At 39.0% G+C, this 25067-nt stretch overlaps 1 protein-coding gene across 10 annotated transcripts in view; it reads left to right on the top strand.

Moving 5' to 3' along the window:
- The window catches only part of DENND1A (DENN domain containing 1A), a 172560-nt gene that overhangs the window by 110938 nt on the left and 36555 nt on the right, over window positions 1-25067 (top strand). For all 10 annotated transcript variants that reach the window (XM_042830877.1, XM_042830874.1, XM_042830875.1 and 7 more), the window contains 4 exons: window positions 21789-21890; window positions 22210-22297; window positions 22857-22897; window positions 24486-24557. In XM_042830877.1, the coding sequence (XP_042686811.1) occupies window positions 21789-21890; window positions 22210-22297; window positions 22857-22897; window positions 24486-24557 (303 nt within the window). The remainder of the gene's footprint in view (window positions 1-21788; window positions 21891-22209; window positions 22298-22856; window positions 22898-24485; window positions 24558-25067) is intronic.

The following is a 25067-nucleotide window of genomic DNA, read 5'->3' as shown; positions in this document are numbered from 1 at the left end:
TTCTATTCTCCTTTCAAGTCCTGCTAATTTATGTTTGAATTCTAAACAGAGGAGATGGTGTGCTACTATTTTTCGTAATTGGAACTTCGGTGCAAATTTTCTGTGAGCAATTGTGGGGAAAAGGAAAGACCAATGTGAATAAAAAAAATAAAATGTGTTCTTTTAGAGCAGTAACATTCAGTTCATGGTAAAGAAATGAGTCTTTTCAGTTTGTGGTTTTGTCTTACTTCCTCAGCAGTGTAGGGGCATCTGGAGGAAGTGCAGGACATTGGACTTTCATAAGGAACATGTAATAAAACAAAGGTATCTCCTGTATTGCATTTCCAACTTTCCTGCCTTGTTGCAGGAGTGTAGAGACATCCCTGGAGAGTTGTTCTGTGCTCTTGTTCTCTGCTGCCAGTTTCTGGTATCCAGTCTGGTAAAGATAGCAGTCATCTGTCTGCACTGCTGTGTGCCCACACCTCTGGGGAGGCGGGTTTCCATGGCACTTCCCTCGGCAGTTTGCTGGCCTCTGAGCTCTCCCTGTCTGCAGGACACACAGCCTTCTTGGCCCTGCTTCCACCAGTGCCCCTGCAGCACACAGCATGGAGATGTGCTCCAGTTCTGGTGTTGTGTTGGTGTTAAGATTTCACAGTGTAAGATACTTCAGGTGTGTTGTTGACTTATCAGTTGTAATTAGGTATTAACTTTGATTCCATTCCTGTTACAAATTCCCTCCTCAGAATCTGGGCCAGTATCACAGTAAGGATTTTCCCATACTCTGAGGATAGTTTGGTCACCTTTTTTTGTTTTTGTTTTTGCACCTCTTAGAATTTTTGTGCTTCTGGGAATCATAAGAAGTGCAGTGAAACATCGATACACATCAGAGCAGCGATGTGATGCTGTGACGTAAGGCCAGTGCATCATTTTATATCAGTCTCTGTCTCAGACAGGCACTGTCATTTTCTTTAGCAATTCCAGAGCCGTGAGATCCGAGTGGGACAGATGTCAGAAAAGCAGAATAGATAACCTGTGATGCAGAGTAAAAGAGCAAATGCCAGATTTGTCTGACTGGAAGTTTTGTTGCAATATGTGTATGCAGGAGCACCAAACGTTTGTGTTACGTACTGGTGCGTAATTCACTTTGAAAATGCTTTGTAGCAGTTGATGCTTTGTCTTCTGTGGTCTGATTGTTGCCATGGTGATTTTTTAATAATTTTTTTTATTTTAAAGTTACTCGGTGCAAGGGTAAACAGTTGTGTCCAGCTTCCAGGAACTGCCACAACTCGGTTACTTCCATCTAACTACCACTTGTGTTTCTTTTCTTTCCCCTCCAGATGTAAGTTTTAAAGATATGCATTGTACACAGAGCAGATGGATCCTTTTCATGAGGGTTGTCTTGTTATGCCAGAGTCTTGCAGGAGCATTTGTTCACAGATAGAAAAACCAATTAAGGAAGTGTGCCGGTGAACACGCTGTGTGTGTACAAACTGCTCAGAAAAAAACACTGCAGGGCAAACGGTGAGCAGAAGCAAATATAAAGTACTTCCCTCTCAGTTTTGTTGTGATCCTTTTCAGACAGCACCTATGTCCAATATAGTTTTGCATTTTTATTTTGCTTGCTGTCATGTCAGCTCACTGCTGTGTGCCTGTATGGACAGTCCAGTAGTTTCTATGTGATGGTAATCCCCCAGTCTCAGCTCGTTGGCTTTACTGATAGCAGTGCAAAGTGACAGAATATAAAACCTGATTTTTTTGCATTATGAAAGTGGAGATAAGTTGAACTGAAATTGACACTTTTTTCCTAGTGTGGAGACCTTGTGGTGATTTGTGAAAAAGCTATTTAGTTACTGGGGAAATATTGTTTTGTTTTGATTCCAAGTAATTTGCATTTGCGTTGCAGTCCTGTTGCTGTGTTCTCCCTGTGAGCAATACTTTTGCTGTAGACAGATTTCAGCCTTTGCTTGTGCTGTTTTATACCTTCGAAAGGCTTTTTTTCCCCCTAATAACACAGTTATGGTTCTTCAAAGGTATTTAATATTCTACATCTTTTTTTATATATAAAAATGTATGTAATGAAACTTCAAGTGATTATTTCTAATATCTTGTAACAGTTTGAGGTAATTACAATTTTTTTATACTTTCCAAACTGAGATGAGGCGTTGTGCTCTGCTCTTCTGTGTAGCACAGCAGGGGCAGGAATGACAAGAGAATTAAAAATCACTAAGATTCTGAATGAAAGTAATAAAAGAATATATTTGAGAAAAGCTATCACAGCTCTGCTGAGAATGGCACACAGGAAACATGGGAAAACTGCAACTCCCATGAAGGACATTTCTACCCTAGGATGTGCAGTCAAACTTTCCTGTCTGCCATGTGTTACAGTGCAGAACCAGAAATGGTAGAATGGAAATGTAGGGATCGTGTTCTGTGCATCTGAGGTGCGCAAAGAGCAGCATTGGATGAACTTTTAAGTTTCTTTGTGATTTTTTGAAGCCTGACTTCACAAGACTGCTCTTGAGATTATCAGTGTTTACCTGGATGTGCTGACGTTGAAGTTTCTGTGTTCGCTTTGTTGGAACCTGTGAGCTGAGCATGCTGAAGAGCAGCATTTGTGCTTTGTTGCATGAGTGACTCTGCAGCCTTTGCAGATGTTACACCTGCAGCTGTCAGGCTGGGTGGCGTCGGGCTGGGGGTCTTCTGCCTTGGTGCTGGAGAAACAAAAGCATCTGCTCAAAAGCCCCCAGATCTGCCTATTACCAGGGGAAGTTGGAAAGTGCGGAGCAGAACCATGATATTTCAGCTTCACTGGGGGAGGATTTGTACATTCAGCTGATAAATTATTCCTCTGTGCCTTTCACACCTGATTCTCTGGCTTGTACTGTTTTATACATTTGTTTTTGTTTCTCCTCAAATTGTTTCAAGCCTTTGTTAGTTTTTGTCTTACTTTTAGCTTTGCTTTTATCGCGTTTTCTCCTGATACTTTACTTATAATTGAGAGTGCACAGCCTCAGCAAGCAATGAAGCAGTGTGCAAATGCTGCCAGGCAGGAAAAGTTGAAGATATTTCCTGAACTAATAAAGCGCAGGGGACTTAGAGTAAAACAATGAAGCAAGTAAACAAACACCAAGGATAAAATGACACAACCAGTGAATTCTGCTTCTGTACAAGGCACTCAGTGTCTGTAGGCTTTTGAAATGAGCTGTGAATAAGTTACATTTTGTATTGGCGGAAAAAAAAAAATCTAACCAAAACAAAAAACAGAAAACAGCCCCAACTAACCAGAACCACCAACAGAAAGCAACCAAACCCAATTCTGATCGGTAGAGGAGGAGGAAAATCTGCATTCTGCCTGGTGTGAGCAGCTGGGTGGCTCAGCATCAGTGCAGCTCCTGTGAAAAGAGTTGGCAGAAAAGGTGGCAGATTTGCAAAGCAGTCTTTGGTAGCAGACAAACTTGATGAAATCATGAAAAAAAATTAGAATATTAAAACAGGTTAAGGACAAATTAATAGCACTTAATAACTAAAAATCATGCTGCTTTGGGCTTCCACTATGCACATAACAGATTTTGTAAGATTTGAAACATAAACTTGTAGTACAAAAAGAAGTATTTAAGTAAAGTGAAGGGCAGCGAATCAAAATTATTTGCAATGATTTGCATAGGTAAGCGATGGAGCTCATTCAGTGAAAGCCTAAAAAGATGCAGGTGTAAAGACAGAATGAGACACTTGTATGCATGACATAATTGACAGGTGAGTGATTGATTTTTGTGACAGCGTAGGAGACCTGCTCTCATCCAGACTTGTGCTTTAACTCAGCATCACATTAAGGTATTCTGATGCTGCCCTGGGGCTCAGCAGTATCACATGTGAATGAAGCCTCAGCAGTGCTCGCGCTGCCGCCTTGCTCTGCAGTGCTGGGCAGGGTGGGCGCGCTGCTGGCCCCGGTATTTGCCTGGGACTCATCGCTTGCTTAAGGCTTCTGCAAGGGAAGATGCAGAAGGGGACTGAGGTTCTTTTTTGGTGTGGATTGTGCATATTAACAGAGAACTGGGCAACCTTTTCCCTCAAAATGTTGATTTTGTTGTGGACTGAGCATTAATGAAAGGTAAACGGGCTCCTAGGCAGGGAGCTGTATGGGCAGGAATCATGTCAGTGATGGGGACCACCACGTTTTTCTTCTTTCTGTATCTGAACTGTAAACCCTGCAGACGGCTGTGCTGTTCTTTAAAAAACAACTTTAGTCTAGTAGCACATCAAATGAAAAGGTTTCTTCCTATTTTTTTGTAATTTGATTCATTGTGTTCTGTTCCTTTCATTCAATGATGAGTAACTTTTGGCAATGACAGATATTCTATTGTGACAGAAATATGCATTTTGTAAGTCATAGCTTTACTTGGTATTTAAATACACTGTGTATGTACAGTGTGCAAGATTTATGCAGAGCACAGCTGGAGGTATTCTGCTCAGTATTCCTATGGCTTAAAATGTCTCTTTCAAGTTTGAAAATGTGTTGTGAAGAAGCTACCATTATGATAATTGGAAGTTCAGCTTCTCTGTCTTGCCTCTATTATTTTTTTGAATACAATTAACACATCACACACACTTCACCTGGTCTCTCCTCATTTACCTGTGACACTTCCTTGATATTTATTTAGACACATGTGGTGTTTTTGCTTTGAACTCAATAGTTGGTATACTCACTATTCCCTTTTTTTTAATAAACATTTTTCTCGTTTAAAGATATACAATTAGTTTGCATTGTTAGAGAAAAGTATACATATTGATGTCAATTTATGTCTTCTGCTTATTTGTTAGATGATCAGGATGTAAATTGTATAAAGATTGTAGAGATAACTGTGATTACTTTCAAATCAAAATACCTGCTGAGGAGTTGCTCATACAGCTCATCTCGTTGTGGTTCTCATGAGGAAACAGTGCTGAGAAGATGTGCAAAGAGTCACCTAGAGAAAAACATATGGCTGTCAACACTAAATATTAAAGAAATATTTGAATTATACATTTTATTTCAGATAGTTGTTTTTTCTTTAGGGTAACATAAATACAAAGCACAGAACTCAGTGATTTCTTTAAATTAAGCTTTATTCTGTCACATTCAGCTACAATGCTTTTATCACTGAGAATAAAAGTGAGGCAGTGCATTTGTTTGAAAAATGAAGAAAATTTCTTAACCTGGACTCAGTAAAATGGTATTGGCATAGTTTTTGCTTCTTAGATAATTGACATATCGTGCTGTAGCATATAATTTGTATATAGCTATTGGCAATTTAACCTCAGTATCCTCCAGAATAAAAGCTGGGAATTGCATCAAACAGTTGTTAAAATTTTGGGAAAGGGGAAGAGTCTGTCTTTGACAGATCGGATTTTAGTGATATGAAAATATCACAGTACTGTATTTAATTTGTGGAAATCGGATTCACAGAGGGGTTTTATTATTTTAGGAACATTCCCAAGGCTCAGAGGTTTCATAAGAAATAAATCCAAAATTTTCTGTGTTTGATCCTCATGCTGAAACGGAAATTTTGGATTGTTGCATTAATGCTAGCAGCAGTTGGGGATGAATTGGGGCTGTGTTTCTGCAGAGTTCCTGTTCACTTTCCATTCTTGTGATTACTGCTTTCCAGAATATTTGCAATAACTGTGGTACTGAACATGCTGATACTTGTACATTAGTGTAATCTAGGAAGAAGGTACCATCTACTGATGGCACTATGTATCTACTATTCATTGCTTTGTTTTTGCATTGTATTGAAACAAGCATGATCAACTTGAGGCTTTTCAGACCACAAGGTCTTCATGCTGGTTCAGAAATGTTCAGAAAACAAATGGGAAGGACACTGTGCATTGGAAGGAGTTGTATCCACAGCATGGTTTTGTTCTTGTAAGAGGTTTGCCTCTCAGCTCTCGTGCATTGCAAGGCCTTCCTTGTTTCCTGCAGCACTGCTAAGGTACGAAGCGTATATCCACGTGGCGTAAGGCATTTTGAAATGTTGCCCGGGATAAAAGATGTGTGGTTGACAAACGACAAGAATGAGGTGTGCTGGTTGCCTCGCTGCAGTGGGCACTGCGGGGAGATCTGTTGTTCTGCAGCCGCATCTTGACAGGGTTGCTTGGGGAAGGGCATGAGGCAGGTGTCTTTAAAATAGGGCATTTATAGAGACACATCGCAAGAATGCAAAGGGAAATCAGTATTTTCTTTTGAGAAACCTTTGGCTTGGACTTCCAGGTTTTCAAATGCGTATTTAAAATGATCTCTGTGTAAAACCACTTGGAAGAGGGGTTTTTTTCTTTCTTTTTTTTTTTTTTTTTTTTTTTCTTTTTTTTAATAAATGAAATCATTCTGTGATAAAATATTTCAAGTACTGGCTAAGCTGTAAAGCTTAGGGCTGATAAACAAAGCATCTGAAGCCAAATGGCCCTGCAGCTAACCCCAATTAAAATAAAGATTTCATTGCGCTCTGTCCTGACAGAGAGGGAACATATTGTTGCCTTTAAGGGAGTTTGGTTTAGTTAATGAAAGAATTTATTTCATTTTTTCAAATACAGAACCTAATTAAATAAGTTTCAACTTGACTTGTACTTGAGGACATTTTAACTCCTTAAAGGTTACTTTTGTGTCTATAGTGGAGCTCTCATTCGAATAACTTCCAAGATAGAAGTTAGTCACGCGATTTATATAAGAAATTTTATCGTGTATCTTGTGTGAGAGCCATGTGCCTGTTTTATATATACATACAGAGCTGTTGTTCATTCTAAAATTAAAAGGCTTGTTACTGGTGTTGCTCTCTTGAAGCTTTCTGTTTAGCATTCAATATTACTCAGATAGCAAGTTGTGCAACACGCAGCCTTAACAGTGATGCAGGGTGAGGATGGCAGGTCTTTGCTCTGAATGCACTTTAAAAGCTCTGAGGAGTATACATACGTTGCTTAGTGCTGCTATTCACTGAAACTCAAAGATGTATCAAATGATTGTTTTTGTGACGTTCCCAGAGCTGTGGTTAAAATCTGTGTCTCTAGAATGTTTGTTCTTAGCAGGGATTATTGGTGAAAACGAAAGCAATTTGTAGGAATTACCAACAGGATTAATTTGCCTTCATTAAGGATCTCTCTGTATTTGTACAGTGAGGTTCATCCTGCATTTATTGACCAAATTCTCCGATAAAAATATAAGAAATAAAGAACACTGCTCTCAGAGATGCTTTTCTTCTTACACATACAAATGTTTTATATTCAGCACTTCTTGAAGATGAGAATGCTGTCATTTGCCTCACTTACTGGCCTGAAAGTTAGTAACTAAGTTACTGATGTGCCTGTTGTACTGGGATCTTGTGAGAATGGTTGGTTCTTATTGGGTGATGGTGAATAAAGCTCTTTGGATGTGCTCTTGATAATTTTTCCAGCGTATTAACTGTAATTAAAAGCACCCAACCAGCAATATTCATAAAGTGCTGCATTCTTCTAAATTAGTTCTGACAGAAGCTGAATCCAGGCAATGAAGTTCATGTAAATAAGTCCAGGTAAATAATTTTCAGTTGTAACACATATGTAAATATTTTCCCCAAAAAGCATTACATCTAGCCAGATTTCTAGGTATCACAACTGCACTAAAAATCATGTTTCCTATTAATTATTTTGCCATAGCTTATATTGTGCTCAATTTTAATTAAATTTGAATTGCTCTTTTGCAGTCATAACTGATGTGAACATTTCCCAAAGTCTGTTATACCTACAGGACATTTCCCCTACGTCTTTTTCTTGCTTCTTGTTTTTCATCTTGTCCAAATGCTGTTCTTTGGAAACTTTGGCATTGTATGAAGGAGAAAACGATGCAGCAGTTTGACTGGCAGGTACTCAAATAGAAGAAATCAATTGCATTCTGTTTTCTTTTGAACTGCTGATTACAATAGCCAGATAAGAAGCCTTAAAAACCTATGTATTTGATAAGGATAATGGGGTTTATTTGATTGTACTTATGTTCAGTGTAATGAATACAATGGATATCCCACATTTAGTTTTCATACAGAGACTGAATCTCTAAATATAAAAACTAATTCCGTGATGCTGCAGCCTGCAATTCTTGCTTTTCTGTCTTTAATGGCATTGTATTCACACATATTAGACACAGCTTTTACTTTGATATCCCAGAGTCTAAAAAATCACTTTTTATGCTTAAGAAATTCAAAACAGTGTTAGAACATCAGTCCTTATCATTGCATTGGAAGCACTGTAATATTAATTGGTTGTCAGATCCCTAAGAAATAATGGATTCATGCACTCGATCATAATGCCCTGTTCAGAAGTTGAAGTTTGTTGATGTCCCCAGCCTCTCCATTTAACACAATTACAGATATGCTTTCAGGACGTTTGAGTGGATTGCGTTTCATTAATATGATTTGAGCAGACAACATTAAGTTGCTGTTGGGCCTTCTCTGACAGCTAATTACTGAAATGAAGTGTGTAAATGACTAAGAAACAATGGAGCACTTGTCAGAAACATTAAAACAATGCAGAAATAGTGCCAAATGCTAGAGTCACTCTGTATGTTTTTTTCCGGCCCTAAAGAGCAAGCCTGGGACACGCATAGCTGTGGTGGCCAGTTAGAGCTTGGGGAAACAAAGTTTGTTATCACTGACAAAAACACAACTGACAACACTGACAACAAGTATTCTTAGATTGCTGTATGGTTACATTTCCGCTCTTCAATTCATGCACTAGCACGTACTTAGCAGATTGTTAACGCACCGAGTTTTTGCTTACAGATGTCATTTTTGCACATTTTCCCCATAAAATGCCTGATCTGATTATTTAAATATTGCAGATTCTGTGCATGTCAGCCAATTTTGTAATCTTATTTGCAGGAAGGGGTCTCGTGGACAAGTTGGAGGAAGTGGATAGCGGGTGATTTTGTTTATTCCCATACGTAAAACAGCAAGGCAAACCAATGAGGGTTTGTAACAGGAAGGTCTGAAGCAAGCAGAGAGGGGCTTTTCTGCATACAATAGGTAGCAGACCTGCTGGGTGAACCTTAGGGCATGATACTGAGGAACTTGTATCAGCTGTAGGGGACATTGGAGAGGGGCCTCTGCTTGGGTTTATTTAATACACAAGTGACACGAGGCTCCTTGAATTTTTTCGGATAGTAGAGCAATGACATTCAGGATTTCCACCTTCCTGGTGTGTTCTAAGCATCTGCTTGTGGCTCCACTGGAGACAGATAACCAGGGAGACAGCCTATTCATGGGATCAGTTATGGCGTTTCTTTACTAAAACCGCAATTTTCTATTTTTTTTCCCCCTCCTTATCCTAAATTTGGGGATCAACCACGAGAAATGCTGTTGCTTGAGTACGATGTAACTTGTTAGAAAGAAAAAGCAGCAATTTGCTTCTGACACAGTGGATGAGGCTCTGTCATCCCAGCTCCCTGTGATACAGTCAGGTACTTTGATAACAAGTTTGTTTCAGAAGATTTTATGGTTCTGTTTAAGAAATGGTGTTGCACTTTTGGTCTTGAATACCTGTATACTTTCTCACAGCTTCTTGTATACTCGTCCTTTTGGAGCATAAGAAGCTAAAGCCACAGTGGCTGCAATGCTGGGGAACGGGCCTATCGCAAGGCTTTTGTTAATCCTTTATTACACCATGTATTCTTCATTTATATGCCTGCAGAATTATTAAAAGCAGTGTAGTGCAGGTTACAAAGTATTTCTGTCATCCTATTCAAGTGACTTCTGCATTGTTGTAAGAGAAGGTGCTGGTTATTATTGAGATATTTTTTTATGCACGTTGAGAAGATTCTTGGATTATCGGTGTCTGTTATTTTGATGTGTTCAGCCATACCCTGATTGATAATGAGAGCTGGTGCCACCTGTGAGCAGCTCCCATAATTTAATCTGTGCAGCTCAAAGTCCACAAGTAATATGAAGACAAGGGAGTTCATATTTAATATGCTGCAGCCCTTATGACCTCAGTGATACTTGCACGTTCTCTGGTTTTGCAGGGGATTTTTCTTTCCAATCTTTAACCGTTTCAGTTAGTAAAGGCAAACAGAATAAACTGAGTGGTTTTCTACATTCCATTGACAATGAGAGTCAAGCATTACCTTGATCTAATCACTTTTGCTATCTAGTGACCTATACAAAGTTACAGCTTAGTTTCTTAGTTGGAAAATGCACCCTTTAAATTATATAGCTTTTCCTGAAAACTCAGGAGTTGTAAGTAATATGCTTCAGAGATCTTAGTTTAATGTTCTTTCAAGAGCAATTTGAGGATCTGCAAAGGTGGGTTACTGCAAACATAATAAATGCAATGGATGTGACAATGTATGTAGCACAGGTATTCAAGCACATAATGCACTGCAGTGACCTAGATGATTTAAGGGGCATTGTTATGATGCATAGATTGATTTACTTTATTTCAGTTACCGATGTCTCCAGGTTCTCCTTAAGGAGCTTTCCTTTAGATTTTCTTCCTGCTTGCATGTTTTGTGTTATTTGGTATTTGCAGTTTCTCTATGGCCAGTACATCCAGCCATGGTGCTGGCAGCTGGGTCCTGTTGCAGCAGGAAGGGGAAGATGCATGTTACTGATGGCGATGAGGAGGCTCCCGTTCTTGCAGTTAAAATGTTGAGTGTCTGTCTAGACCTAGTTCTTATTCCTCTTACTGATGCTAATCCTTTCTGTGCATGGCACAAACAGCTGATAAAAGGTTGTGAGGAAGACAGTGGTTTTGGAGGAATGCTGTGATTTGGAGTCTTGAAGCATTCCAGAAGATGCAGTAAGGTGTGCTTGCAAAGCAGGGCAGAGTTTTGTTTACCATTGCGTGCAATAATAGAACAGCATATTTTTCTGATACACAGCAGAGATTGTATTAGCGAAAATATTAACCGCTATCTACTACAGATAAAAAAATTCTACGTAAATTTTTATTTAAGTATAAACTTAATAAAATTACCATGCTATGCATATATATATATATATATATGTAAAACTCATCAAAATTTTTTCTTGTCAGCATTTTTCAATGCATTATTCAATGTATTCAATGTATGTACATTTTTCAGTGTATTGCAGGGGGAGAATAGGTGGAGGTACTCTGCCAGAGAGATTCCATGTGAGCAGGACGCAGGGTTACACAACTCAGTAGAATGCTTTTTGAGGGGAATTGATGTAAACTGCCTTGCAAGTTCTGGGAGTGGAAATCGTGTGGATACCAGGAAGTAAAAAAAAAATCTCTCTACAAACCCTGTGATCAAGTAGTAAAATAATTGTGATGAAAAATACTCTTTGATGTTTTTTAATTCAAATCTAAGAATTTTGGATTTTTGCAGGCTGATTCGAACTAGAGACAAAAAGGACAGCAGTAGGTTACGTGGCAGGAGCCTGTGCAGCCTGTTCAACTCAAGTGTTCACGTTGAGGTGCTGCAATACTTTGCCATCCTTACAATTCATTCTGCAAAAACAAATTCCAGACTGAGCTCTGCTTTCATGTATTCTCTCTCCATGGAAATTATGTCCTTATTTCAAATTAGATGAGTACAATGAAATCCTTATTTTACATATTTATTAACAAGGCTTTCATCCCTGTGGTATTGTAATTTCACTGCTTTGTGCAGAGAAATTACAAAGAGAACTTGCAAACATTGAGGAGGTTTATGTGATCACTCTTTTCCGGCGTTATTGCTCTTATCTGTGTTGTTCTTCACATTGCTCCACCAACCAATATTTTCTAGTGCTCCTTCCATATACTGTTGATATCTTGACTTCTTGTAATTCAGAAACTAACCGCATTATAGACCTCACGTAAAGTTCAGATCTCTGTGGATATTTGTTGTTAGAAACCTAATGTGTGAAGAAATGACGTTGAGCCCACTTTCTGGCTTGGCGGGAGTTAAGAGGATTGTTAGCATCACCAGAAAGTATTTGGTCAGGTACTCAGGTGCTGGAAATTTTCTTAGCAACATTGGTCACTTAGGAACATGATCATCTGCTGTTCTGGGGTGGAGATTACAAAGCTTAATGATTAGCTTCTATAAGCTGCAGCTGATGCCAGACTCTACCCCCTTTACACCTAATTAGCCTCATTAATGAGCTCTTCTGCACTCCTTAGAGAGGGCTTCCTCCTTGGAATAGGAGGCAGAAATGCCTCACCCAGGTAGATGTGCTGAAACCTTTAATTATTGCTCACACCTGCAAAGCCCTGTGTCTCTGAAAGCAATGTTGTTTAGCTGAAACTGTGCTTGTTTACGGTGACCACCGTACAAAGTATTAACTCTTTAGCACCAAATGAGTTGTTTTTAAGCTTTAGAAGTATTAATGTACAGTAGAAATCTAAGTGAGCAAAGACTTTTTACTTAGTAAAATTGGGCATGTTGGGGAGAGGGGCATGTTATATGTTTTTTAACATATATGTTAACATACATGTTCTTGAATATTTATTTTGCTTAACGCTGAAAAATGAGTTGGAACTGCTATTGAATGTGAAATCTTGCATTACTAGAACAAAGAACACTGTTAGAGAACTTTCATTCCATGAATGTCCAACTTTTACAGGTGGAGAAACATAATTCTGTAGTGCTAAGAATAAAACTGGGAAAAGAGCATGAGTAGAAATCAGCGATTTCAGTAGACAGTGACTGACATCAGAGTCTTTGAGCTTTGAGGATACCATAAGAATGGACTTCATGATTAGCTCTTCTTAGGAATGTGCAGGACAAAATTAAGTTTTGCTCTGCTAGAACTGGGGCCTCACCCACAGAGCATGTTGTCCTGCAATGTGTGAGCTGCAGAAATTCGTATGCATTGTTTCATAATTGTGATTTGAAATGAATGCCAAAATAAAGCATCACAGCGAAGGAAGCAAATATTTGGATGGTGTTTTGTCAGTTGTCAGTCCTACTTACAACTGATGCACATGGCATCAAAGTCTGTGGAGCCTTCTTGACAGAAACCCCTGCAGGCCTACCTGTGCTTCGTGGGTGAGAAGGCCTGAGGTTGTGGGGCAGGTGAGAAGGACTTGTACAAAATACAATTAGCACTGAGGGTGTGTGGGCCTGGAGGGAAACCCTGGCCTGCAGGCAGCTGCCCAGCTGCTCTCTGTCAGAACAGGTTAGCAGTGTGGCCGGGCCCCTCTGCTGCTGGGCACCGTGCAGCCGTCTCCAGGACAGCCGTGTGGCTGCTGTGTGCCCGGCCAGATGTGTCTCTGCACAGGTGGTCTAATTAGGTGGCAGCTTTTCCTTCACAAAAGACTTAAGAAATTTTGTGTTGTTTCCATGTCAAAAATACGCAGCTGAAATAATGAGAGCTGGGAGGAATAATGTGGCCAAACAGTAAATAATTCCACTTGCTACAAAGCTGGGCTTCAGCGTGCACAAGTGACATGCTCACAGTGGAGAGCAGATTCCCTTTGGCTGCTTCATTGTGGATCGAGCAAACCCTGAGGGACAAAGGTGGTGATAAGATAAATCTGCTTTTGTCATCCTCATGCTTGCTGCAGCTTTCTCTTTCTGAACGTGTTGGAAGCCGTCCGAGGACTGGGACAGACTGCACGTCCTGCTCTCAGCTCTTGCAATGTGCAACACTCTCAGCTCTGAGGCTGGATTTATTTTTTTTTTCCTCCCCAACTATTTAAATAAAAACTGCAGAAAGTGAAATGTAGAGGAGACCCTGGGGAAACAAAATCAAACCTAACTTAAAAAAATGGATCTTCAACCTGTTTTTGGTCTGGGGAAAGGGCTTCATTCAGTGCAGATCATAGAGCAGCTCTGTTAAAAGTAAAGGAAAAGGACCACACTTCTGGTGATTGCACCAAGCTGGCTGTTTCTTGAGCCTGGTACGTTTTCTCATGGTTAAGTCACAGCCTCATTCTGACAAACCAAGAGTAAGTAGGTGGTGGAAGGAAAATAAAAGAATTCTCCTTGAGTACTCTTAAAGGGAACACTTTACTTTGCTCTTTTCCACCTGTGAGGAGAAACATCTTGAGCACATGTGGGCTTGGTGTCTTCGTTCTTTCCAGACTGTTTTGTGCAGACATGGAATGCAACAGTAGTGTGCAGCAATCACTGCAGTGTGAGTGCTGTGGTCTGGCAGGAATGGAGGTCTGGCTGATCCCAACAGCAGGCGATATTGCAGCTGTGAGAGTAGTGACTGAAGTTAAGGGTTTATAATCCATCATGTGGTAACTAACGTGGCAAGTGTGCGTGTGCATGCGTTTATATGGTAATGACTGATCACTTAGGTTTCCCCAGAGACCATGGCAGGACTAGATCAGAAAGGAATGAAACCTTTTGCAGTCTTCCTAATGCAGTCTGATATGATTGCTTTTCTGGCTGGTTTTCGTGGCAGTAGCTGAGGTTTCCACACCAAATTAGCAAGTGGTGTAACATGATGACAGATCAAAACTCAGTGAGTTCTGTTACAGTAATAGCAGTAAGTGCCAGATACGATTGAAAGGAGGTGATGTAGATCATGCTATCTCATCTCGTGTGCATTAGCGTATTACCAGAGACTGGATCTCAGTGAAAATTTCAAGTTCAATCCCATTTATTTAGAAGGTTGTTTTTTGGTTGCTGTTACTGAGATAAGTGGGACTTTCATTACCTACCTTTGTGACTAAAACTTCTCCTTTACCCTGCATTACTGAAGTTTAAGACCTGTTTATTTTCCTTCCACATTTTAGCTACACGTTAAGATATTTCTATCTTCAGTGTGACTTTGGGGATCGTTGTGCAACACAATCAAATGTGTCAGTGCAAAATGTGTTTGCAGCGTTTTTTAATAGGTGAATCTTGGGAGCTTCATTGTTTTGGATAATTGTTTTTTTACGTATCTACGGAATCAAAAGAATTCATTGTTGTGATTTGTCGCCTCTGGACTCCTTATTGTAGCACTCTTTGTTTATGGCCAGTCATTCATGATTTCTGTGGAGGTTTCTTTATTCTTTCTAACAATATGTTGAATTTTAATAAGTGAAACAAAGAAAAGGTCATCAGGCATCTCTTGGGGAATACTTTGTGTAGACTGACTTCTATATTTTGTCATAGTATAAAATAACGCATAGAAAGAATCACTCTGCAATTTTTCTCCTTTCTTGTGTTGTTGCTAATGCACTACAATAGCTAAAATAGAAAAAGGCTTTTTTCATTATAGGGAATTGATAGCCACTTTGCATGCAGAACGTACTAGCTTCAATGGGAGTGCTGCTCATGGAGTGATTGCAGAACCAGGCCCTGAAATTACCTTGCCAGCTAATGATAAAATCGCATGCAGGCCACAGGGGTTTTTGTGGAATAAATATAAGAGTTGAACAATATACAGTACACATTATACCAGTAATTTAAAGCATATCCAGGACAAAGAGAGAGTTCTCGGTGCAGGCAGCATCATAGAGATTTGCTGTATCTGATAAAGATTAGGTTTCTCAGCTCATAATACTATACTATTACTTTTCTTTTGTTAGTCTTTCAACACCTACACTCATGCATTGACACAATATCAAGTAGGAAGAGGAAGAATAGCCTTATATTTAAGGTACTGAACAGGGATTAAAGAAATTTTGGTTCTTTTTCCTGCCTCTGCCAGAGACTTTTGTGACCATGTAAAAGTTGCTTATTATTTTCTTGCCTCTATTCTTGATCTGTGAAATGGTGATTTTATTTTTTTTATTATTTTTTTTAATATTTTTGTCTCCCCCTTTCATTCCTCCTCCTCCCTTCCAACCCTAAGTGCATTATTACTGGCTTCTTTGCACGTTGTCTTCCAGGGCTCTTGCTTGAGCTCTGGAGGCATGAGGCTGTATTAGTAGTTGGGTCAGAGAACAGCTGGCCGTGTGGATGATTCAGACATCAGAGCTGACAGGCTCCTGTAAAAAAAACAACAGCTTGTCTATTACAGGAAAGTAGTTCTCAAATTTGTGAATATGTACTTGGTCTAAGAAAAGCTATCCTCAGGAATTAAAAAGAATTAAAAGGAAAAGCAAAAAATGTCATTATGTGATTTAGTTATTTTCCACTGACACTTTTTTTGTTAGTTTCATCTCTTATTTAAAGTTTTTGTCTGATCCCTTAATGATGCAGGAAGTTACGGGCTGAAATAATTTGTGAAGGGGGTAGTGTTGAACTCTGCTGTCTTTGTCAGTATCTGAACTGTTTCTCCTCAGTGCAATAAAGCAATTAAATCTTACTTTGTATTCTTTCTTGCAAAAGTTTCATAGCGATTTTAATACAGCTAATACGGTTTTTGGGTCTGAAGGCATTTTGATTTTTGTAGAATTAATTACAAGTTAGTAATGCATAATCATCATCATCGTCATGTAATAATAATGTTAGCAAAGGCATAGAAGATGCACTTGTGGCCACAGAATTCTCATGATTTTACATGCAAAGTTGATTGTGTGTTTAAATTTGCTTCATTCTAGCTGGCAGCCTGCTGATAAATGATAAACTGGCTGTAGGAGGCAGATCTGTGTCCTTTCTGAGGAGTTATTTGAATTTTCTTGATCAAAATCCATCAAAAACAGTTTTGTTGGTGTGAATCTGCTTCTGTCTGCAGGCAGAGACCCGGCTGGTGTCTGGTTTTGTACAGAGAATTACATGAGCATTGAGAATGCTTAAAATTTTTTTATTTTTTTTTTAATTTTGACATCAGTGTAGTTTGGGTCTGTGTGTGTGTGTACCTGGTTACTGCTGTGTGTTTGTGTAAGCATTAAACAAAAGCAAAAAACCCTTTTGTATTGCTTCAGATTTTTCTGATTTCTGTTTGTTAGTGCAGAGTGGATTCTACTTTGTGGTACAATCAGAAAAAATGTGAGTGCCCGTTTAATGCAGTCCAAACTAGGAGTGCCATGGCACGTCTCACTGCCTCTCGTGAGCCATCTGAGTCCGTGTTGAAATGGAGGCTCCCAAACACCTTCGTGGTGCCTCTGTCGCTGCGCAGCTTGCTGCCCATGCCTGTGCCTATGAACCATGGCACCAGTGTAAGGAAAGTTCTGACATACAACATTTTGAAGGCAGGGTTGATGTGGTTGAGTGTTATGAGTGATGTCAGTGATTTGCCTGACTTGCAGTCATTCTCCCTTTTATTTGTCCTTCAGTGCTATAATTGCAGGAGTTATCAGACCGTGTGCCGAAAAATGACAGCGGTCAGAAGGGAATTTCAATTCACCAGCACCTGCAAGAGAGTTTAGGGAAATGTACCATTTTGTGTGATACTTTTAATACATGATTTAATAAGATTTACAGTACATATGCTTTAAATACTGTTTTTTGTTTTTTTTTTTAAGTAGGAAAAAAGTTCACTCTCAGTGTAACTTTACCCATAGTGGTTATTTACTGTATTGAGGAAAATGGTAAGAAGTCCGAATTGGACTGATGATGGAAACAGATATTTACATGAGACAGTAAGTGTTTGAGGAGTACAGTCTGGATGGGTAAGTGCATGATTTTGAAATACTTTCCAAGATTACTCTTAGAAATCCTAATTTATCAGACCTGGTAAACTGGTTTCTTTTTGAAGAGTCTAATTTATTTTCTTCAGAAGAAGTCTGGTAAAATCTCTGAGCATGTGATTTCTTTGTTCCTGAGCAGCATCTTGAAATGCTAATAAAGCTCTGTACCATTTGCTTAATGCAGAGTGTTTGATCCATGCTTTCTTGATTCCATTATGACTGAGGCAGATGCAGAGAGCTTTCTTGTGCTGAACGTAGGTACTAGTTACGGGGAGGTTATTTGTCGTTGCAAATGCAAGCTGAATGAGGCAGTGTCCTCTCTGGTGTCTATCACCAATTTCAGATTTTCTTTATGGAATCCTGCTGGCTGACTGATCATCCTTCTTCAGCTGTGACGAGCTAATCTTTCCTTGACATCGTAATCACAATTCTTGAAAGGCCTGCAGAGCAGTGGCTTGCCTTTGGTTGCTGTTGTGTCTGACGTTGATATATATATCCAGATCAGTGAGATTGTTCTCGTATCTTTAGTTTCCTTATAAGTCTGGATGGAATTAAGAATGATTATTCCTAGAATATCTCTGCAGGCTTTACTTTGTCACCTGCCACATAACCAATTTTAGTAAAAGATGTGGTCATTTGCAACATCTAATTGGTAATGAAACAGTGATATATGGATCTCTTACACATCGTTGTTCTTGCTGTATGTTTGGATTCTGGCTGCCTGGAGTACTGACACCAACTTACAGCTTGTAGACTGTCAGACTGTCAACTTGTTCTGCACCTTTAAATTCTACCCACATTTTTTCATTTCGTGGGTAGTATACAGAGCAGCTTTAATGGCTTGTGTATTTATTAGAGAGGTTTTGAAAGAGCACCTACGTGGTTTAAAGGCATGCATACAGCAGCACAAAATTCATTACCCTGTGCCACATGCTGACCATGATAATGCGCAGGAGATTGCCTGCCTCTTCCATGGTGTAACTTTACAGTTTTCTAAACAAAGTCTCCTTTATCTTTATTCGCTTTTTTGTTAACCCTTAGAATTAGATTTTTTGAAATCTTTTTGTGTGCAAGAGCAAAGAGCTGTCGTTTTTATCTTTGAGTGCTCTCCAGGCGCATGGTGGCCTTGAAGCCCCGTTGTCCCGTGCACGTTGGTCGTCCATTCTGTGGTTAGAGTGGAAATAGTTGGACTTTGTGAGTTCCCTGGGCACCCATGTGTCTTTTCAGAATCGTTGGTGTTTGCCCTTGTCCCCACCTCCAAGTCTTTCTCCATCCTGCGCCTATCTTCTCTGTCACACATAGTTTTAGTCCTTCCTGTTCATTGTGAACGTTAATGCAGTAGCCAGGTAGTGGCCTGTCTGCAGGAGGGCAGTTCAGGCAGTTCGGGTCTGGTTCTTCTCTCTCTGACAGTAACTGTATGCAGGAGATCCTGCATCTTTCTCTGAAAGAAAGTTGTGCTTTTTGAGAAGTGATTGTCCGGAAAGCCTGGGATGTCACTGTCGGGCTCTTGGAGCGCGGGTGATCAGAACTGACTTTGTATTTCAGTTTGATCTGGGGCTTTGTAAAGTATGCAACAGCGAGTTTCTTGAAACTATAGGAGCGACTTAAAGCAGTCCTGGCCTCCTTTCATTTCTCACTTGCTTCTTTAAAGTTTTAAACATTATTTTAGAATGTAAGAGAATTCCAATTTTAGAGTAGTGCTGGCAGCAGATCAGAAGTGGGCTGAAACTTTTCGGCTTTTTAGGGGTCGTGAGCAAACAGCCCTGCTCTGATGAACTTCGTTATGCCATATGACTATAAAATATTCATAGAAAGGTAGGTGTGTGAAGGCACCTATTTTTTCAATACATCTAGGAGTCTAAGATTCTCAACTTATATTTGGAAGTTTCTTTTCTTGCTTTACGGTTGTAGATTATGTTTCTTTGAAATGTGTGAACTTCTCTATTCTAAAACAGTAATAATGATGTTATCTAAACTTGATGTGTAGGTGTGTTTATCTAACTTTGCAAATACATCAGTTGCCTTGCTGGGTTGCTTTGTCTGCACATTCAGAGTATTTGCAATGATCCTGTGCTTTTAGTTGGAGAGAAGAAAAATGGAAATTCAAGGTGTTGATAAATCAAGGCCTACATTCTAATTGTTGGAAATAGCAACTTTAGTAGTTGGCGGATTTATAAGAAGTCACTGTAATTGTTTTACCTGTGAACAAGACCACTGATTTCATCAAATATCTGTGATTCTTAGCTTATCCCCTCTCATATAATGTCATCTGTCAGTAAAAGCAGAGCTGATAGGTGTCATAATTTACAGCTAACTCAATCTGTCAAGGAAATGATCTTATTGTCCACCTTGCCATTTTGTAATGAAGCTGTGGATGGAGGTTAGCAACAGTGTGTTCACCCTTCTGGAAGTCGTGGAGGATGGGAGGTACTAATGCGTTCTGAGCTGAAAAGCTCACGCTTGACCTTGATGATTAAAGTTTTTCCTATCATGCAGCAGCAGTTGAGCCTGAATTGGCTCTTAAGAAGTCAAAAGGTCTAATCAACCTAATGAACAAATTCAGTCATTAGTACTTCGGGGAAGGAAGTGTGGTAGCACCATACTGCTCTGCCCAGCTGCTGTGCGAGTGCTGCGCGGAGCGGAGTGAGGCTCAGCTGGGCACCAGGAGCTGCTGGCTCTGGACACAGCTTCTGCTGGGCACAGCCTGCTGTCCACAGCACTCGCATCCCTCTGCCGTGGGACAAACGTTACTTTGCAGGTTATAGGAAACGAAGCTTGTGTTCTTTATAGTAGTTAGAAAGTGAGGATTAAATGAAAGCTAAACTTCCTTGTAGTGAACTACTGCTCCAATCTGAACATGAGCTAAATCTATGCTTTTTTTTGTGATATTGTTCCTGCTGTTTTCACACTCCAGTTTTTGTCTGTAGCCACAAATGGTTTTTGTGCAGCCTGTGTTGTGTTCCAACAGCTGAATTTGGGGAAGCCTTTTTCACGCTAATCAAGTAAATACCTGCTACTGTCAATCGAAGACAGGTTGGTATTTTTTAAATTAGGTTAACCATTCCGAAACGACAGTTGTCACATAAGAAACCTGCTTTCTCCTCCAAAATCTTGGAAATTCTTGGGCTTCAGGAAAAGATGGCTCATACATTTTTCAGGTGCTCACTTGGGATGGGTCCTTTCCTCAGGTTAGGAACACCCTGTGACTCTGGCATTTGTTGGCTGTGGGGCTGGGGGTGAGGTACATCATGTAGTCTCACGTTGATTCCTTGGGTCAGGAGCAATTAGCTTACTACATTCTGATTATTTCAAGGCAAGTAAATCCTTCACATTCCTCATAAATTGCATTAAAAACTGTCAGAACTGCTCCCACTGTTTGGTGACAGTGGCAGGGCCAGTTTGGTGGCCATGTGACAGCTTCCTGCAGAAGTGATGGGGAAAACCCAGCGCCCTCCACAGTGCAGTGAGTGGGGCTGTGAGCAGGCCCTGCGCGAGCCTTGCTGTCCCGCCTTCACATGGCCAATGGCAAACCAGGTTTCTAATACAAAAGGCTTTTGGAAATGCAGTGGTAGTGCACATTTAAAGGTGTGCTTTCAGGTTTTTTTACTGTCTAATGTTTATTCTAAACTCTCAACAGATTAAAAAAAAAAACAACAAATACATTTTAACATGGTTATGAAAAAGCCTTCATATTAATTATACATCATTGCAATTTTATCTTGCTTTGCTACTTTCTTGGTTTTAATTCAGTAAATATATTTGCTTGTTACACTGAGTATTTGTCGACTTAAGTGTGGAGGTAATTTGTGCCCTTATGGCAGGTGCACAGCAGCCTTCAGCATTAACATAACTCATTAAAATAAGATAAAAGTAGAGCTGCAAAACAATCTCCGTCTTTCGCCAACAAGGATGTGAAAAAGAGAAATTTCAGTCAATTCAGTATATGAAAGTATAATCTTTCTGAACTGTGGAAAGAACTGAGTAGACGTTACTGACTTGTTTGTGCAGGTTGACTGAAGAAAAGATGAGCACAGTACACAAAATTTAGATGACTTGGTGTCATATTTTGGAAACTTTAAGTAAAATTACCTATTTTTGGCTGATGAGAGGTCCTTCTCCAGCTTTATTAGTATGTGTAGTAAGTGAATGTGTTTTAATTTGGTGATGCGTAATTTGCCACTGTTTCTCAGTTACCAGATTAAAACCTGGAAATAAGCTGCAGTTTGCTGAACTTAATGCAAGTTTTATTTATCTATTTATTTTGGAAAGGAGGTAGATAAAATGGAGACAGTGGATTTAAATGGATTAATTACAAGCTTCTTCGGTGTTTAATCCTCTGAATTCTACAGGGCGAACCCATCACTTTTTGTGAAGAAACGTTTGTGTCCCATCGTTCTGCAGTCATGAGGCAGTTCCTTCAGAACGCCATTCAGCTCCAGCTCTTCAAGCAGGTACTGGCTTCATTGCTCTAGTTGCTCTAATGCAGGAGAGTATTTTGCAGTACAGTTGTTTTTCATTGCTTTCTTTATTGCACAGAAAACATATTATTGTTGAATATGATGTTACTGCCTCAAGAGGGCTGAGAACATGGGTGTACAGACAGATGTTATTTTTTATAGCATTTTGTTTTGGTAAACATTTTGCCTTTTTTTTTTTTTTTTTGCATTTTCATTCCCTTTCTGGGTCACTTCTTTATGAGAACATTGTCCTTGCTGCTGCAAATGTAGAATAGAATCTTTCTGGAAAAAACTCTTAATGCTGATATTGTAGTTCATCGATGGCCGTCTGGATCTTCTTAACTCCGGGGAGGGCTTCAATGATGCTTTTGAAGAAGAAATAAATATGGGAGAGTATGCAGGTAAGCAAGACGTCCTTCCAGGTGATTTCAGCGGTTGTCCCTGACTTGCCGTTTTTGGCTGTCTGACATCGTGGTCATTGTTTGCACTCATCTCATTAGCAGTGAGCGCTCTGTAGTATCTGAAATCTTAAATTGTTGTTTCTGCATAAGGAACTTTGAGTCACTTATCACAGTCTGAATGAAATCGGTTTGGCCTTAGAAAACCTCAGCTTTACCTCTTGGTTGAAGTACAACTGGAAGAGTTATTGCAGTGCCAGACGCTGAAATACCCTTGTCTTCACCCAGAGTCACCTAATGTTTCTTTTGGCAACCTTAAAAAATCTCAGCATTCTCAAATGCCTGAAAGAAAGTCCAGATAAAATAGAGATTCCTCTTTGCAAGTAAAAGAAAGAATGTAAATACCTGATCAGTTTTTGGTTTTGCTGTTTACAGTAAAATGGAAGTATGATTATCCTCTCCTGTAGTGCTCGTGCTGCTAGAACCACTGAGTGCTAACACTGCATTGCTGGCTTGTTTTCCGTGTGGGAGAGTTACACTTTATTTTTGTGGTTCTGTCTAGGTAGTGACAAATTGTACCTCCAGTGGCTCTCTACAGTAAGGGTAAGAACACAAAACACTTCCAACAGGCATTCTAACTCTCACTGGACCATTGAACAGTTCTGCATGGCTGTAGACAAGAACAAGACTAACTTGTCTCCTGTAGGGTTTAGCTGTGGTGAACTTGAGCTTAGCTGTGAGAAACTAACACGCTCTTCAGTCGGAAAAAAAAGAAAAAAGAAAATGTACATTAAAATCAACACAGGAATTCTTACGTGTTTTGGAAACAGATAGAAATAAGTTATTGTTATTTGAGGAAGAAATGTGTTTTATCCTTCTTTACTAAAAAAAAAGGAAAGAAAAGGGACCATTGCCACTGCAAAACGCTGCTCCAAGTAGTAATTGGCATCTGGTTTTAGACTTCTCTTTTAGTGCCTAAAATATGATACGATGTATCAAAAGGTAAAATATTTCTTGTTTAAGAGTGTGAGTCAGTAGGAAGGGCCAGTTTCTTTCCTGACAGACCTGTTTCTGGCCATTCCATTTGCCTTTTTTCTGGTTATGAATGGAATTATGTCTCTTATACAAAAAGGCTGGCCCCAGGATTGTCTTGATAATTCTGAATGAGCAGCTATACCTTATGAGAGTAATGTAAAAAATAGTGTGGTTGGATGGAAAAACCTACATACATTTCTATACATAAGTACATAGGATGATGATTTTAAAATTATATTAATTATAATTATAATTATATAATAAATTATATTAATTATATTTATATTTTAAAGTTATAGTGGATGGCTGACAGTTAATATGAAAATCTGTGTAATTACATTTGATATTTGGTATTTTTTGTTAAAGATCAATTGTTCTGTAGAAATATATGTAGCAGTTTTACAAATTGACTGCTTGTGCATCTGATGTCTGAAAGTATGATTTTGCACAAAAATAGGGAAACAGAGAGTTTTATAAGATTTGATTCTTTCAGTTTTGCCCATTTCTTTTATCAAGAGAGGTACTGTTCAGCAGGTCAGCGTGTGGAAGATGTGTAAAACGTCGGATTGTTCTGTCTGACATTGTGCTTCCTTATGACTTATTATATTTATCACGTGCAAATCAACTTCTCTAAGATTGTTTAGTACTTAGATTTCTTTCGCCTTCACTTTATCCCTTTATCCATTTAGACCTTGGAAGAGGGAAAATTAAAAAAAAAAAAAAAGAAAAGAATTCCAATTGAATATTTAGGGTTACCTGAAACTGAGTTTTCTGCCTCCAATATTGATTTGGTAGGATACTTTTTTATTAAACACGGTTAGGATTTTAACACAATGTACAGGACACCTTGAGGGTGAGTGGAGCAGTCATGTAATACTGTTTTACGAGTTGACCTGTTAGTACCACAAGAAACGGACATCTTTTAATTTGAGAACCACTCTGTTAAACAGAGTCAGGCTTCCTCCAGTGAAACAGAAAGAAAGAGTCAATCTGTTTTTACTTTTGTTCTCTTTTATTTAATTTAAGATTGTAATACTGTGCTCTGCTAATAAACATAGGTAATGCTTTGTTAAAGTTAAGAATGATGTTAAGAATGGACTGCTATTGGCTTTAAGGAGCTTTGATAAAATTAATTCCATTGTTACTTTAATTGTAGAAAGGAAGTGGAGCCATTTTAAACACAGTAAAGACCAAAGCCAACCCTGCCATGAAGACTGTCTATAAGTTCGTAAGTACCAAGCATTGGTTTACTACTGAGATAAGAGTCTAATTATAATCCTGTTTTAACCTTTCAAATGAAACTCAAGGCTTGAATTCATTTTCTTGGGCTCAAAAAATTATTTGAAATATGTATTCATTTCAATTTCAAATTTAAATAGAAAAGTCATTTTGAAATTTAAACATAATTGAAATGCAGCGGAGAATGAGAACCTGCGATTTCTTTTGTAAGTATAGATGATGCATTCTATTTATTTCTGGGAAACAGTGCCTGTATACTCTGCTAAGCAGCTCTACCATCTCATCATTACTCAGTTGGAAATCATTGTTACCTCAGGTTTCTCTGCTTGCAGTTTCATCGAAATAAGGGAATCCTCTCATTTTCCAAATTGTTCCATCTTTTCTAAATGTCAATTAATTTTCCCTAGAGATTTCTTATACATACTTATTTAGAGTCCAACTTACTGAGTTATTCTTTAAATGAAAGTGTTTTTGGTTCTGTTAACAAACAGTAGCATGT

Source organism: Centrocercus urophasianus, unplaced genomic scaffold, assembly GCF_019232065.1.
Source record: "Centrocercus urophasianus isolate 14NV4802_14NV808 unplaced genomic scaffold, USGS_Curo_1.0 seq_34, whole genome shotgun sequence".
Lineage (NCBI taxonomy): Eukaryota > Metazoa > Chordata > Aves > Galliformes > Phasianidae > Centrocercus > Centrocercus urophasianus.
This window is presented reverse-complemented; position numbering and strand designations above follow the sequence as displayed.